General features: G+C 31.7%; 1 protein-coding gene across 3 annotated transcripts; it reads left to right on the top strand.

Moving 5' to 3' along the window:
* The first annotated feature begins 114 nt into the window (after positions 1 to 114).
* On the top strand, positions 115 to 17,316 carry LOC133190199 (dual adapter for phosphotyrosine and 3-phosphotyrosine and 3-phosphoinositide-like). Of its 3 annotated transcripts, none has more exons than XM_061325692.1 (10): positions 115 to 133; positions 8,381 to 8,485; positions 8,733 to 8,852; positions 9,320 to 9,453; positions 9,869 to 9,993; positions 10,254 to 10,301; positions 10,505 to 10,656; positions 12,093 to 12,180; positions 12,279 to 12,325; positions 14,206 to 17,316. In XM_061325692.1, coding segments are annotated over exons 2-10 (744 nt in total). In that variant the 5' UTR covers positions 115 to 133; positions 8,381 to 8,456; the 3' UTR covers positions 14,207 to 17,316. The 3 variants fall into 3 exon arrangements, with proteins under 3 accessions (XP_061181676.1, XP_061181675.1, XP_061181678.1); XM_061325691.1 differs by lacking the exon at positions 115 to 133 and adding an exon at positions 3,663 to 3,717; XM_061325694.1 differs by lacking the exons at positions 115 to 133; positions 12,279 to 12,325 and adding an exon at positions 3,663 to 3,717.
* Positions 17,317 to 17,414: the final 98 nt, after the last annotated feature.

Here is a 17,414-nt window from a genome sequence, read left to right as displayed (position 1 = left end):
CTAATTATAGGAAATCAATAAAAAAAAAGTGATTTTTAATATTTCAGATCCCTGGTGAAATTTACTTCCTTTGTGAGGTGAAATGTTTTTTTGTAAACACATTACTTTTGGTAGTTACTTGTTGAATTTTAATGTAAGTAATGATTTGTTTCTTTTATTTAAGATTGTGAAAATTAGAGACAAGAATGTTCAAGGAGTGTAGTAAAAGAGAATTTAAGTCCTTTTTACTGAACAGTGTTGAGGAAATTGAGGGTTGGGGGTTTCAACCTGATTTGTTGTATTGTTATAAATTGTACTGGTTACTAGTGGTATCTTGTGGTTTTATGATTTTTAATGACAGTATTTTTTAGCATGTGTAGAAACACTTATAATTTTCTTTTACCTGGTAATAATATTGATAATGTTAATAGTTTTGTTAAATCAACCGGTAATTAACAACAAAAAATGTTGATCTAGTCGCATTGAAAGAGATTATGCTCAGGTTTTATTGTCTGTTATTATGCATTTTTATGTTTTGTTTTTAACACGAGGAAGTCCCCTCTTTGTTATGAAGTGATTTAACATGTACATATGTACATGTATACATTAGAAAGTGTCAGATAATGATTCAAAGCTTTGCTATGGGAAGCACTTCATTGAAATGGCAAAAGTCCTTAAAAGCAGGAAGAGCAAATAAATATTTAACATATTCACTTATCTGATACAAACTATGATTTATTTAAAAAAAATGCAATACCTTTTACATGTATTAACATATCTCCACTCCAAGCAGTACTTGTTTCTCTCTCTCTCTCTCTCTTGTTATTTGTTGTTTTGTTTTGTTCATCTAAGCTCAAAGCTCAAGTGAGCTCTTCTGTTTCACCCGTTGATGGGTGTCCAGCATCTGTCAAACTGACTGTCTGTCCATCCATCTGTCTATAAACTTTTTGGACTTTTTATCAAGAACCACTGGGCCAATTTTAACCAAACCCATGGCTGGCCCCCAGGGGTAGAGTGGGGCCACAATAGGGGATCAAAGTTTTGCATGGAACTACATAAGATTTTTTTTTAAAAATCTTCAAAATAAACACAATAGAATCATTAATTTGCAAACATTCCTATTTTGTGTGAATTTAATTTTTTCTTTTAATTATGGACCCTGGGTTAGATAAAATCAGGATCAAGCTGTACATACATGTAATGCATGTATACAGGAAAAGAATTTTCTTCTCCATAATTGCAAGGTCCATGTTAGTCATATTGATAATGAAGCATCCCCATGCTGTGTGGATTCAGAAACCCTTAGAGTTATGGTGGGGCTATAATATGGAGTCACAATTTTTCAAGGGACTATAAAAATGTTTTAAAATCTTCTGAAGAACAGCATGGCTAAAGTAACTCAGGTGAGCATTGTGGCCCATGGGCCTCTTGTTTTCTTTTGTTGTTGTTGTTCTCTAAGCCATACAATGTTTATCTCCTTGTAAAAATAAAAAATGGAGCCTTTTCTCTTAAATCAATAGAATAAGTATAAAATGATTTGTAATTGAATTTGAAGGTTTTATCTGGCCTAGTGAATTTTGACCTCTACCAGAAATGACATTCGAACGACTGACTTAAAGTCCAAATCTAGACTCGAAGTTGTTGAAAAAATGATTTTTTTTGGTGCAATTTTCAGAAATTTGGCTAAATTTTATCATTATTGGGATCAAAACTCATAATACATTACTTTTGACATCCATCGTCCATCAGAAGACCTACCCGTTGCTTTGCAACAAGCTTTGCTCTAGTTGTTCATATGATTTTCTTATCATCATAAAACAAGTTGTGAATGAGATAGCAACCTTATTAGACTCAATTACTACAAACATTCTAATTTCAGTTCATAAATAACTTGTATGAACTTAACTTTCCCTTCCCATTTTTTTCATGGAAGGAGGGTGAGTTTAAAGATGATAAAAAAAATATCATTAGTTCATGAAAGCCACTTCGACATTTTAATGGAATTTATCCTGAGGTTGTTGGTAACAAAAAAAGTCTTTGATTTTACTTTATCAGCATTTTTATGTTATTTTATGTCATGTGTACAACCATAAATTACAAGTATTAATTAAATTAATCAAAATATTATAAACATGATATTAAATGTACAAATGAATTTGATATACATATTGTTTAATGTCTTATGTACTCTGGGCCATGCACTTTTACTGTGCAAACATATTTAAAGCATCCCAATTAATTATTTCTATAAGTATCTCAAAGTTCCTTATTTTATGAATTTGTTGTAGTATCTGTCAACATAAATGCTTTACATGATCCTTCATTATTTGAATAAACAACCATTATAAAATCACTTTATTTGGTAGTTTTATTTAGAAAGGATTTATAGATCAATTTCCCCTGTAAATTATGATTTATATTCTGGGGTTTTGATTTTAACTTCTACAGGTCTAACATATTAATTTTCTTGATTTTTGGAACATAATAGCTTTACAAAAGGTCAAGGAAATTCCTGTCAAGGTCATTCTAAGATTCATAAAATTTATATCTATATGCATGAATCAAAATCTCGTATAGTTTTAATTCAAGGTTTTGTAGCCATGGTAACTTGACATACCTCAAAGGTCAAGGTCCCTCTGGATTTTAAAATTTTTTGAACATCTAGCTGAAGTTGATCTATAGATTGAATTGGATATTCATACCACTGAAGAGGATTTCTAAAGAGTGGCCTTGACCTTTTGACCACAAAATATTTTAGGCCATGGGAAGTTGTGATATAAAATATTATTACAAAAGCTTTTGAGATATTGTCTGGAAGTGAAAATTGATACAAACAGAAAGAATGTATGAGTTTCTGACCTTGGACCTTTTTTGAACTCAAAATTGATAGAGGTCATCTTTTAGCCATAGGGAGTTGTTCTGTCTGATTAAAATCAAACCTTCACTAGCTCCTTTTTATTTTGATTGTCACGCGACAATCAAAATAAAAAGGAGCTAGTGAAGGTTTGATTTTAGTCAGACTGGAAGTTGTTATATAAAATTTCAGTGCAAAATCTCAAAGCCTTTTTGAGATTTTGTCTGATAATGAAAGCGTTACACACAGATGGAATGTTTGAATTTCTAACCTTGACCCTGGACCTTTTGACCTCAAAACAGACAGGGGTCTTCTTACGGTCATAGGATTGAGTTGTTATATAAAATTTTATTGCAAAAGCTCAAAGGCTTCTTGAGATATTGTCCAGGAAGTGTATTGCATACAGACATAATGTATGAATTTCTGGCCTTGACTTTTTGACCTCAAAATCTTTAGGGGTCTTCTATAGGCAATGGCTAGTAGAGTTCAAATGCTTTTTGAGATATCATCTGGAAACAAGTGTTACACTCAGACAGATGGGTGGACACCCAAATTAATATTTCCCAACTTCAGTAAAAATGGGGTCAAACACACACACACACTGTTTGATTCTTAACCCCCCCCCCCCCACTTTCCTCCTATTTCTGGGTAACTTTCTTAAGCTTTTTTTTCCCTTTGGTTTGAATTCACAGGGTAATGAGACATGCTACTATTATTTTAACATCACAAACCCATACTTCCCTCCTATTAATTTTTTTTAGGTAATTTGGGCAGCTGTCTTATTACTTCGGGTTCGAATTCACAGGATGATGTAAACTTCCGGTTTCCGAACTTGGGCAGAATCATGAGAATGAACAAAGCCTGACAAGAAATTCTTGCTTTATGTGAGTTTTATATTCGTCTATGTTCATTACTTTTAATCCATTAGAATTTTCATGATTACGTTTGCATTTTATTTATACATTTTAGCACGTTTTAAGCTTCTGTTTGCAGGAAAAATTCATGATCGATTAAAAAGAATATCAGTGATCACGTTACAGGCTCAAAATAAGTATGATTAGAAACTCTGTGCTTATACTGACATAATAATAGCTGTTTCAGTTTATTTCTTTTCATAATACACGTATAACACCTTGAACCTTAAACTTTTTAAATGTGTGATCATTCATAGGAGTCAGCAGTTTTATCCATAAAATAACGTGTACAACAACCTATGAAATCTATGAAATTTTACGTCTTTTATTTTTTTTTAAAGTAATAGGTTAGTGATAATTGATGTTTAAATGAATGTATAACAGTTTACTTGACTTAGAACACCTGATAAAAATAAAGGGAGATAATTTCAAGGTTTAATGTTGTGCTGGATTTTTCCGTCATTTAAAAGCTATTTCCCATAATCTCAGCGAGATCTGTAGAGACTAAAAATTTTGGTCTGGTGTCTCTACGGATCTCAGACCAGTGTCACATAATCTCATTCGGGGTTTCGTGCCCGGACTTTGACCGCTTGTTTCAATTTATACGGGCGAAAATGAATTAGCTGTCCGCTTCAACTTTTTGCTTTGGATATCCTTTTAATTCCCTATCTCCATAAAACTTTTGTTTCTTACCTCTAAAAGGTTTAAATTCATCAAAATATAAAGCTGTTGATTTTTCATAGCAATAAGCTATTCGTTTAAACCTCTGATGCTGAAGAGTTCCAGTTATAGTCTGCTTCAAATACTTCATTCTACTACCATTTCCTAAAGAAATGAACCATAGTATGAAGTTTTAAGATTTTTGGCCTTAAGTTTCTGTCATACATGTTTAAAATTGGTTGCTTAGAGGAATATTCACTAGTTTGACCTCCAAGACACTGTCCGAGAGAAATAACTCGAAAGGGAAATACATCATACAAAAACTGTATAGAGAATATATTACATACCTACTAAAGTCCATGTCATATGTTATATTAGCCTTAGTTGCCCCATGTCAGCCCAAGGGCTGATTATATATGATACAGTTTTAGTTATTAGCATTCTATTTATCATATATTTTTAAAAAATTATTGAATTGAACTTATTTTATTGACAAAGTCAAAAAGATAGGACACAAGTTCTATAACTTACTAGATAGTCTTCTCTTCTAAAGTTTAGTTTATTATATCATTTCTTTTATAAATGTATATGGGTGTATGATTTGTAAAATTTAAAAACCTAAAAATAGATTAACAAAAGCAAGATATGCAAATTAAAGAGGTCAATAATCAAAAGTTGGTGAAATTTTGGGGATATGGCCCTTAGATCACCTTTTGCAATTTGAAATCCTTCCTAGGCTATCAAGTATTGTTGTAATAGGGGATCTGTAGTATACATGAATAATGAAGATACCTGCTGGTTCATTGGTATTTTAGTGGTTTTTACATACAAAGGAATTTGAAGATGAGAATGAAAAAATCACCCTGTATATATATAAATAAATACCAGAAAATTGATGAAAAACAGGATGACTTAATTATTTAAATATACTGTATAATGATATAAAATCATATGCTTACAATGCTCAATATGCGAGAGTTATTCCCCTTGTCACAGCATTTCATAAAAATTCTCTTTAAGCATATATTAAATTGTTTTACATTGTTTATTATAATCATGAAGTGAATTTTAAGTCCACTCATTAATTCAAAATACATAAAAGTGAAGAGTACATTTATCAAAATATAAAATGTACCTGTTTATGGAACAACGTGTCTGGAAACTTTCTATTGTATTCATTAATTTTATGAAAGAGTATTTTTGAAATTGGCTACCCAAGTGAACCAAAATGGATTTTGTAGAAATGCAGTATGTTTTTGAATAAAAGTGGGGGGGGGGGGCAGAAAGGGTGGATCTTAAGTTTGAACTGATTGTTTGTTTTAGATAGTAAATAAGTTTAATATTTCTTTTTTGAAGTTTCTTATTGGTTGGGATGCAATTATTCATGACATATTGTCTTGTCTTTGTGCCCTGTCTTGTCTGTCCATCATACAAAAAGATTTAAATTCTTGAATTAAAAAAGTTACAGACAAAATTGAAGTTTCTTAAAACTGCATCAAACTTCAAGATCAAGGTCATAAGGTCAAATATCATAATACATTCCAAAAGGTTTGTCACAAGTAATGCACTTCATCTTGTTAAAAAAAATATGAAATCCCTGTCTTCCAGATCAAAAGTTACATGTATGGACTAAGTTAAAATTTTAGATAGTAAGTAAGTCAAACTTCTAGGTCAGTGTCATTAAGTCAAAAACCACAGTAAACTTGTATAAGTTTATATAACGAGTATTTTATGCACTTGTCAAATGTGAACACCTTATCTTCTCTCGTTCAAAAGTTATCACCGATGTTCAAAATTGAATATTAGGTCAATATTGACTTCAAAGTCAAGATCATAGGGTCAAAAATCCTAGAACATTTGAAAAGGTCTTGTCACTGGTAATGTACAGGTGAAATCTTTTCTCATTCAAAAGGTATGACCAAGGTGAAAGTTTTTTTGACAGACAGACTGACAGACAAATGAGATTTCATGAGAGGGGGGACAATAATTTATTGATACTATAAGAGTGTGGATTGGGTTTTTTAGCTCACCTGAGCCGAAGGCTCAAGTGAGCTTTTCTGATCGAAATTTGTCCATTGGCGTTGTCGTAAACTTTTCACATTTTCATCTTCTTCTCCAGAACTACTGGGCCAATTTCAATCAAACATGGCACAAAGTATCCTTGGGTAAGGGGGATTCAAATTTGTTCAAATGAAGGGCCACGCCCTCCTCCAAGGGGAGATAATTACGAAATAGCAAAAAATTAATGGCATTATTGAAAAATCTTCTCCTCAAGAACCAATGGGCCAGGAAAGATGAAACTCATGTGGAATTATTGTCAGGGGTGTAGATTCAAGTTTGTTCAAATCATAACCCCCGGGGGTAGGGTGGGGCCACAATGAATGATCAAAGTTTTACATAGAAATATATAGGAAAAATCTTCAAAACTCTTCTTCTCAAGAACAGCAAAGCTATGATTGGTCATATTTATGTGGAAGCATCCTCAGATGATGTAGATTCAAGCTTGTTTAAATCATGACCCCCAGGAGTAGGGTGGGGCCACAATGGACGATCAAAGTTTAACATAGGTGTTTATAGGAAAAATCTTTAAAAATCTTTCTCAAGAACAGCAAAGCTATGATTGGTCATATTTATGTGGAAGCATCCTCAGATGATGTAGATTCAAGTTTGTTCAAATCATGACCCCCAGGGGTAAGATGGGGCCACAATGAAAGATCCAAGTTTTACATAGGAATATATAGGAAAAATCTTTAAAAATCTTTCTCAAGAACAGCAAAGCCACTGTTTGTCATATTTATATGGAAGCATCCTCAGATGGTGTAGATTCAAGTTTGTTCAAATCATGACCACCAGGGGTAGAATGGGGCCACAATGAAAGTTCAAACTTGTAGAGAAAAATGTCACAGTTAGTAAAAAAATTATATAAGCATCATTAGTAAGTGTAGATTAAATTTTGTTCAAATCATACCCCCCCCCCCCACTCCCTTTTAGGGGTAGGTTGGGACCAGTTATGCATTTAAGCTTTTCAGTACTAAACTGATTTTTTCTTTTTTCCTAGCCACAGTGCTCAGGTGAGCAATGTTGCCCCTGGGTCTCTTGTTTTGCTGTTTTTTCTGTGTAGCTGGTGTAGTTAGCTGTTGTTTTCTGTGTAGCTGATGTATTCAACTGTTGTTGTGAACCACTTACTATAATCACCCTCTTCAAAAAATATATCAATTCGAGATAAACTGATTTCCTTTTTGTCTGCAGTGTTGAATTTTGATCTTTGTTCATTCATTATTATAATGAAATACACATTGAATTCCATGACTATCCTTAAAAATTCGAACACAATATTTTGGATCAATTGTTCTATTATGAAACACCTTGAATCTCTTCCTGCATCTCATACTGTAGATTATTATTTATTTATTTGATTTCACTGATAATTCTCTTTTTGTCGTTATTCTTCCTTAGTACACTTTTATATACATGCAATAAAATACACCCCATATCAAAAAATAATAATAAACATAAGTAATTTTGATTGTAGGTTGGGATAAAGTCATACTATAGTACAAGCTGTTCTAGTGAGTTTTACAGTGTTTGTCAAAATAGGTTTTAATTATTAGCTGCATGTTACTGACATGTACCAAATCATTATTAAACTGGTCCCTCAATTTGACCTGATGAAAACCATTATTAAATCACATGTTTAATATGATTCACAGCATCCTCCAAGTTTATTTTCCAACTTCTGAATCATATATAACGACATAATAATGTCACTGTAGGTTTGTTTTTATTTTTCAATAATTAACAGTGAGCAGGAAGTTCCTCGTTCAATCTAAGATACTGAATTCACTAGAAGGAAACTCGAGCTTATATATAGTAAGAGGAGTGTTTACAAGCGTGCCAATGTTCAGTCCTATTGAGACTGATTATTTACTGTGATAAATATCATTAACCTAAAAAAAAATTTATTCTTTTTCAGATGTGTTGGTTCATGACAGCCATTGTCAGGTTGTAAAATGCCAGGATGTTAATTTGAAGTCAAAGATTTTGACAAAATGTCAAGTGAACAGGTAGAAACATTAAGGTGAGCAAAGAAAATTTTTATAAGAATTTTATTTGTTTTGACGTTTTAAAAAGGGATGTCATAATTCTGAAATCATTGTATGAAGGTATCATTGCACAAAAATAACGCTGTATTTAATGGTTACTGTCTCACATTTCTGCTATTTCTCAACATGAACAACTTTCAAGAAAGAAAACAACATCCATGATAGAGACATGGCATCTTTAAATAACATATTATTAATTTATTAAAATTTATTTTTACACAGCTGGTTTCATCCTGGTTGTGACCGTCATACAGCAGAGAGTTTACTGTTACAGAATGGAGTGGACGGGACTTACCTACTGCGACCCAGTTCTAAACCTGGTGATTATGCCCTCTCAGTCAGGTAACTATTGACCACTAAGTTCAAGTTATGATGCATCAAACATTTGGGTCTCGTTCAACTTTACATTGGATATTTTGACCTGGATCTAGACTGGCAAGTACATGAGTGTACGCTAAGGATGTAGACTAGTTTTAATATGAATGACTGTGCCCTTTAACTAAGTTCTGTAAATCAGTGATTGTCATCTACATTTGCGGAATAAAGTCTGGCAGACAGGAACACTTTCACGTTGGGGCCAAGTTCTTACTAGGGCAGCTATTTCCCTCTTAATCATGTAAATACTGAGTTTTTATCAGTTTGATACAATTTTAAATGACACAGCTATGACATGTCAATGAGGGCAAGAGATCAACTTTGGATTTTAAAGTGTTTAGCTGGAGGGTCACCAAGTGCTCCAGTACATGTATATTTAATAGACAGTATTTTATGTCATCTTTGTAATATTTGACTGTTTTGTATACTGCAAGGTGTGACTCATCTGTGAAGCATTACCCACTAACCTGGACTGGTACGAATTATAAATTTGGGCATGGAGAATTTGATAGTGTTCAAGATTTACTACACCACTTTCAGAATAAACCTCTAATTGGCTCTGAGTCAGGTACTTTTCATGCAAAACATTATTTTAATAGCTGATTACCTGATAATGCATTAACTAGATATGTTTTATACATGTTAGATACATTGTGTATAATATACATGATAATAATGCATATTTAAATATAATTAGATATGCACATGTATTAATGAAATAAATGGCCTTGTCATGATGGTAAACTTGCACACTTACATTAAAGATGTTTAGCTAATTTTGGAAAGAAATTTGAATATTGAATAGAAATGAAGTTTTTGTTGAGATAAGTGAAGGTATATTTTATTAGAGTTAATATTAAACTGCACAATGTAGGTTAAGTGTGTATATTATTTATAAATCATTTTTATTTGTATGGGGCCCTCTATTATTGAAGGTTTATCAGAGTTTACAACTTCTTCAAGAATGAGCGTTTTATTTATAGGTCAGTTGACCCTCCTTAGTTTTCCGTACCCTCGAGTAATTGATGAACCTAACATGTACGATACAATCCGAGTCCATGCGGAGTTCAGCACAGCTGACGATTTCTCCCGGGGACCAGAATTCTCAGTGGGTACTTCTGTGTAAATTAAAAATTTCATCAGAAATGTACAAATTAATCTAGTGCTGTTGAATTATCTTCCCTAAAATTATTCAAGTACATGTCAGTGTTAAAAGTTATGATCAGGGATTCGACTTTAAAATGCTACATGTAGAAAAAAATTTATTGTAATCAATATACAAGAAAGTAATGATTAAAAATGAAAGTTAGAGATCCAAGAAATATTTATGCTTCACATGAATCCTGATTTCAATGCATTTCCTTGCAGATTAATTCTAAGGAGGGATTTTTAACAAAACTTGGATCCACATTTAAGGTGGTGTTTTTTAATTTTGAAAAATTTACAATTTTCAGCAGGAGTCAATTTAAAAAATGATAAATATCAAATTAACATACATGTATTTACAAAGGCATTTATATTTTTAAAGTAATATTAAGTAGTGTACAGTATGAAAAAAGAAAGTTGTACCTGTAACAATTACACCTAGGATGCATATATTGTTTGTGTGACTTTTGCAGACGTGGAGGACGAGATGGTTTGTCCTACAGAAAAACGAGCTACGATATTACAAAAATAAAACAGACAGAACTCCAATCAGGGCATTAAATCTAGACGAGTGTTCTGAATGCCAAAGAGACAGCTCTCATAAGGGAAAGTTCAATGTTTTCAGGTGAGATAGTGCTTCAGCATCTGCTGCATTATAAGGAAAAAATGAGAAAAAAAATTGTCTCATCCCCCCCCCCCTTTGAAGCCCTATTGGGCAGAGCACAGGAGTCCGCATACCTATCAATTTTACCGAAATTTTTAGTAAATAAAAAAAATTCGTAATACTTATAATAATTATAGGTATTGCATATTTTTTTATTCGCTAAAAATTTGGTAAAATTGATAGGTATGCTAACTCCTGTGGTCAGAAACAAGGACTGCTTTTTAAGATTGTGGTAGCTAGTATAGCCACTAGGGGTTATAGACATCTAGATCTTTTGAGTTCTATACTAACAATAAGATGTCAGATTTTGGATGCAAATTTTTCAGCAATCATTTATTTCTAGAACAAATTTATGCTGAGTCAGGCAAAAAAGTATGGGTAAATAAACATATTTAAAATTTCTTGAGATTGAGAAGGAAACACCAGTTATATAAAACTCTGGTTCAGTGATAATGAAGGTCACCATCTTTGATTTGGTACACGTACCTTGCATAAAGAATATGCTAGCTTTCCCCATGTAGCAACTAGGCTAGCATATTGTTAAATATCAAAACTCTAAATACAGGCACATTTTTTTTACACACCCCTGATGAGTTTACACATTGGTGACATGTCTGCCTGTCAATAATTCTGGAAAATACAACTTTTACTTGTAAAAATTCAGTAAGGCTTGAAACAAGGAGACTAAATCAAGACACGTTTCTCATTTTTTTTATGTACCGGTACATAGTTACAGTATATACTTTAAAACTGTTATTACTAATTATTAGTGTAATGAATAATGGATATAGCAAAATAAATCCCCACAGATTCCAAGAACTTCACTATAACCGAGTTTTACTGTATTTTTCAACAAATCAATTTTACTCTTGCTCCCCTTGGAGGAAGTGTTGTCTTTCAGAGTAAAAAACATGAAGAAATGTAAACTCCATCCCAACCCAACACCCCACATAAGATTGTTTTAAACTTAAAGAGAGCTAGAGTTTCATTAGAGACTTTTGTTTTGTCAAGGCAAATGGAGGGATAATAAGTACACAGAAATACAAACTTATATATTGCTATTAAAAGAAGGAATTTGGAAGGGTATTATTTTATCAAAATGAGACACAAAAATAAAAACAAATTTGATGATAAGTAGTTGTTACTGTTAAAAGAGACAAGTGACTGAATTGTTTCATACAAACTACATGTATCTGATCCTTTCATAATGTACAAAATGTATATGTGGTCACTTGTTTTGTAAAAGGAGCATTTCATTATATGAAAACTATCCTGCCAGGTAAAGAATATGTACAAGTCATCTTTTTTTGGCATACATTTACATATACTTCTTGAGAGAACTTTCATGTGATACAATACCTTTCAATGTATTAGTACACATCTCTTACTTATTGCAGAGTTGTGTTTAAATGGCGGACATTTTACATGTATGCCACCACTGAGCAGGAATGTAACGACTGGATTTCTCTCATTAATTGGCGGCTGGTATGTAATTGTACTTGTTTGTCTGTTTGTGTGTTGATTGATGTGGGTTTTTAACACCTGTCTATGTATTAATGATTGTGTGTACATATTAACTACAGAGTAAGCACTTGCATAGTAAAGCTTCATTCCGAATTACGGCAAAATGGTAGGTAAAGATTTTGCAAGTGTGATATTTTTGCTTTATCAGAGTCCTTGAAATGTACCCAAGTATGTTTATATATATATATATATATACATGTAATCATGCATGAGATGATCAAATTAACATATCACTGCAGAATTTTTGAGAATGCGCTACAATCTATATATATGTATTTCAAGTGCCACATGCAAATACATGTGCAACAGTATTATACACCACAGCATTACCTCTGAGCACAGATGGGAAGCAAATTGTGGACATGATTATTTGGAGGAAGGTTCTGGAAGTCATTGATAAGGTTTCTGGCAAAGGGAAGAAGAAGAAACTTCTTATCCTCTGATCATACTTAATACATACTTTACACTTGTCATGTATTTACAATATATTTGTCTACCAGTTCTATTCTCCAGGATCATAACACACACACATAATCAAAATGCTTTTCTGCTTCATAATGTTTTTCATTTACACCCAAAGTATATAATAAGCAAGTGCATTATTACACATCTTTGAAGAATTATAAACCAAAAAAATTCTTTTGGGGGGATTTCTTTTTTTGGGGGGAGGGATCCTGTCCATTGTAAGCTATATTATTGGCAGTACCTATTAACTTTCATGGTAGCTCATTTTTTAGAGATCAGAAGGTTGTGGGTTTTCAAGTCCTGGCCACAACAAACCCATTTTGATTAAAAAAAAAAATAGGTAGCAACTATTCCTTTCCCAAGTGCTTGGCACTCTGAAGTGAAAGTAACAGGTCCTTCAGATGAGACCTTAAAAACCAGGGCTCGTTCACTGCAGACATTGGCATGATAAGATTCCTCGCTGCTCATTGACCCTGAGTGCAAGTCAAGGTCTAAATTTGAAGCCCTTCACTGGCATGTGATGATGTCTCATCTGAGTGAAATAATCTTGCCATCAATTGGCAATATCTATAAACCTCTTTGAGATATAGACCAAGATGAGGATCAAGGCCAATGCTACAGTCAAGGTCATATTGAATAGTGTACAAAGGTCAACTATGAATTGGCAACGTGCTGAATCTGTTACCAGTGATTATTATATTTCCCAAACACATATCTAGTATGAGTTCTTTTTTTAAATCTGATTTTAAATACCTGTACTATCATTGGTAATTTTCTAAATGTATTTGATCTGACTCAGTTACATATACACTGTATTGGCCTTTATTATATTTTTTTTAATACTTTGTGATATACATGTATTAATGCATGTGTAATATATTTCCAATAAAATTGCATCCTGGTTACATGAATTGTTGTTCAAAAACGATGTAATATGCTGACATATTTTTTCTTCAAAAGTTCCTATTTTACCCTATCAAATGAATTTTTGGGGGGAATATAATGTTTGTAAAAATTTCCACAAATCTTTGCAAATTACAAGTATGTGTAGATGATACCTTTGTTCCAAAGAATCACCAGAACTAATACATGTATTCTAGACAAGGTTGCTTTGGATAAGAGTGTTTATTTTGACCCTGACACAGGCAATTTAGCCATTTAGTCAAGGTCACATAAAGACAAAATTGACAATCAGATACCTATTGAGATACCTATTGTGCAGTATATATACAAGTTGTGGTTATGGAATTGATTTATGCAGATTTCACTTAAATTTACCATATAACATGTTAAAAATATGCCATTTTTATTCTTTATGATTATTTTTATATTTTCTATGTTGCCAGAGTTCATGAATTACTTTCGGTATCAACAAGAAATTCTGCTTTGATAGTCATACTTTAGTAGACAGTTCAAAGTTTCCATTGGTCATTTGATTAATATACAAGTATAATTTGATCCATCTTTTCATTGGTGAATATTGAGCAAATATATTGTTAGTTCTTAATTTCTGTTTTTCAGAAATCTGGTCATAAAAGACAATCCTCAGCAGCAGTGTGACCAAGTGTAAAATTAGCAGCCAATCAAAACAGAGAACAGCAATAAGAAACACCTAACTGGAAAGAGCAGTTGTCATAGAAATTAATATGTATCTTATCTAATCATGGATGTAAAATCTGTTAGCAGGTTGTGGTCGAGGGGTAGAATTTCTTGGATTTAAATAGAGTAAATTATTACAATGTTTTACTTAAGATCAGCACCTTGCCAAAACTTTGGTATTTAACGAAATATTTTTTTAAAGGCTTTACTTATATGTACCATACATGTATATCAAGAAACATGAACAGATACATTATTGGTTTCCTAAAATATTCCTTATTATTTTGAATTCAGTTTATAGTTTCAAAAGCAAAATGAACACATAGTTAAGTATATTTTAATTTTAGTATTTAGTGTAAAATACAGTGTAACATATTTAAAGTTTTATTTATTTAAGGATACCGAGGGTAAATTATGTGGTTACAACATTAACAATGTACCTTGATATTACTTGTAGTTAGTGAATAGCATTAAATAATGCTTTAAGTTGTGCTGCTCCTACTTTAGATGCAACATGTGATACACTTACATGTATGTGTTTTTGTTAATCAAGTTAAAGCATACTAGAAATGAAACTTTGAGCTCTTCTTGTCAGAAAAAGGAGTATTGAAAGTTGTTGTTTAGAATTCTAGCTCATTATGTTGATACTTGTTTGTTTGTATGACTTGTCAAGACAAGAAAAATACCAAATTTTGATAATGTGTAGTGAGTAGTATTTTGAATTTCTTTTATATATATTTTTTTTAATTAGACAGTTAGAAAGTTTTGTGTTATTTATTGATAATTTTTTTTTTAAAATCTCCAAACAGCTTTAAGAGATAGAGCTTTCAGAGTTAATGTTACTTTACACATAGACCTAATTAGTGGTACCAGTACTGTTTACCCTTTAGCAGAGGTACATGAATGAAAAATGGAACATTTCTCCCAGAATGGGTCAAAAACTTAATTCCTTTATACGATTAACCTTTATTTTGCGACACAATACATTGTAATTGAATAATTGTATGTCTATAGAGCGACTATCATTATATGTACGTGTGTCTGCCTTTGTCGTTATGTAAAACTTAAGTTTTGTTACTTTTTCTTGCCATCTGTGTTGAAATCTCAAAATGTTGCAGTTAAATGGAAATAGAATTTTTTTTCAAAAACCTGAACTAAAAAAAAAAGCTTTAAATCTTTTAATTCCTGATCATATTGAAGCAAATATCCCCAATTTAAAAATAACTGAAATGTATATATTCCTCAAACCTTGGATATTATACTTATTTACAGAAAACATATTCTAATAAAAGATATCCAAGCATTTAAAAAAATATCATTAGAACATTTGATAATAATCCATTTAACACTGACACAGTAGAATCCAGTGTATCTTTTGTGTAGAGATGAATGTTGTGAATTTGTTTGTAATTCAGCTTTTTATGAACTTAGGTTGTAGTCAAATTGATTTTATATTAAGTAACTTTTTTTTCTCTCCTCACAACCTCTTTATTTCTGTGAAAATATGTGTTTAAGTGATTACACCAAGTTCTTTTAGATCTCAAATCTTAAATTTACTTCATTCAATATGAATGTTTGGGTTTTTTTTAATGTGTAGACAGTATTATAAATGTGCTCACAAAGGTAGTTTTCTATAGAAAATTATTTCTACAAACCTATTCAATGCTTGCTCAATGTTTCTTATCAATTCCATTAAGGGGGGATGGCTTTGTAGATATTTTAAAATGCAAAAATCAGATAGATTTTTTTAGAGCTTGACCACTTACCTATATGGAAGTCAAGAACGATAACCAAAATTGCTATAAAAAAGATGGGTCATATATTTCTGACCAATCAGAATTTTGTTTTTAAATGAGATTTTTAAATTTTACCTTCCCAAAATTTTATGCATGTGTATTTAGGAACATTAAGGCATATAATTATAGTAATTTTAGGAATAGAATTTGCTGTAATGAGGCTGCATCTCCAAGAATATAACATGCTAGCAAATTTATGCAAATGTTGCTGTCTGGTGTGGTTATGTTTTAGCACTGGTATATTGCAATAATACAGTCTCATTTCATGGGTATGCTTAATTGTTCAAGTCCAGTTATTTGTGGCAATATTGTAGCAAAAGGAATTCATTTTTTTTTTACCTAGTTATATCCAATCCTCTGAGTTTAAAACACCTTTCCTTCTGTCCTTTTATTGCACATTTAACCTGCATGACTGCAGGTATTCAGCAGGTATGAAATCTGTAGCATGAACGGGTCTATATGGCCTTGTTTTAAAACTCCCAGAACATATGGCAAACACATGTATGTTAGATGAATGTTACATGTAGTTGAATGCTTAAGCAAGAGGTTCAAGATTTTATTTACCAACAATAATAATAACCCATGTAATAATATATAATTAAGAATATTATTATTTAGTGTTATTTTTTTGTAAATGATAGCACCTTTTTATAAATGTGCAAGTTTTTACTCAAAGATGACAATTTTTAAGCACCTTCGGACAAATGTGGAATTTTTTTTTTTCACTCCAAGATGAAATTTTGAAAGTTTGTTCATGATAAATTACACATTGTATCGAGAATAGCTAAAATTCTCCATACAGTTCATCGTGCTAAATATTTTATAATTTATACCCACCTCCTATATGATATCCTATATTTTTTTTTATACTGTATTTGTATAATTATACCGACACCAAATAAATGTTTATAAGGATTCCTAGATATATAACAATATTAACCAAGTACTTGCATTTTACAAAGACTTGTATGTGGATTATATGATCAAGTTTATCAGAGAGTTTTATCAATGTTATGGGTTAAATAGGCTCTGGATGGGCTCTGAATTAATGAATGTGTATTTTTACTTCTAGAAAATGAAGCCTTTCTTTTATGCATTATAAGCAGCTGGTGTTCATTAAATCTCTATGTAAACCTGCAATAGTGCCTGACTATTACAGAAATTTCTGTCATTTGTGTTATTATTTTGTTTCTTTTTGTTTTCAAAAAATTAGAAATAAATTTTTTATTTCAAAAAAGTTTTTTTTTTTCACTTATGTCAGCTGTTGAATTCATATTTCATAAGATTTGAAATTGGGTGAAATTGATCTGGTGGAATCAAACTAAGCTCTAATCC

This window comes from Saccostrea echinata, unplaced genomic scaffold (assembly GCF_033153115.1).
Source record: "Saccostrea echinata isolate AGI-Se365-2 ecotype Australia unplaced genomic scaffold, CSIRO_AGI_Sech_v1 ptg000022l, whole genome shotgun sequence".
Classification (NCBI taxonomy): domain Eukaryota; kingdom Metazoa; phylum Mollusca; class Bivalvia; order Ostreida; family Ostreidae; genus Saccostrea; species Saccostrea echinata.
The sequence above is the reverse complement of the archived record's forward strand: the minus strand, read 5'-3'. Positions and strand labels throughout refer to the sequence as shown.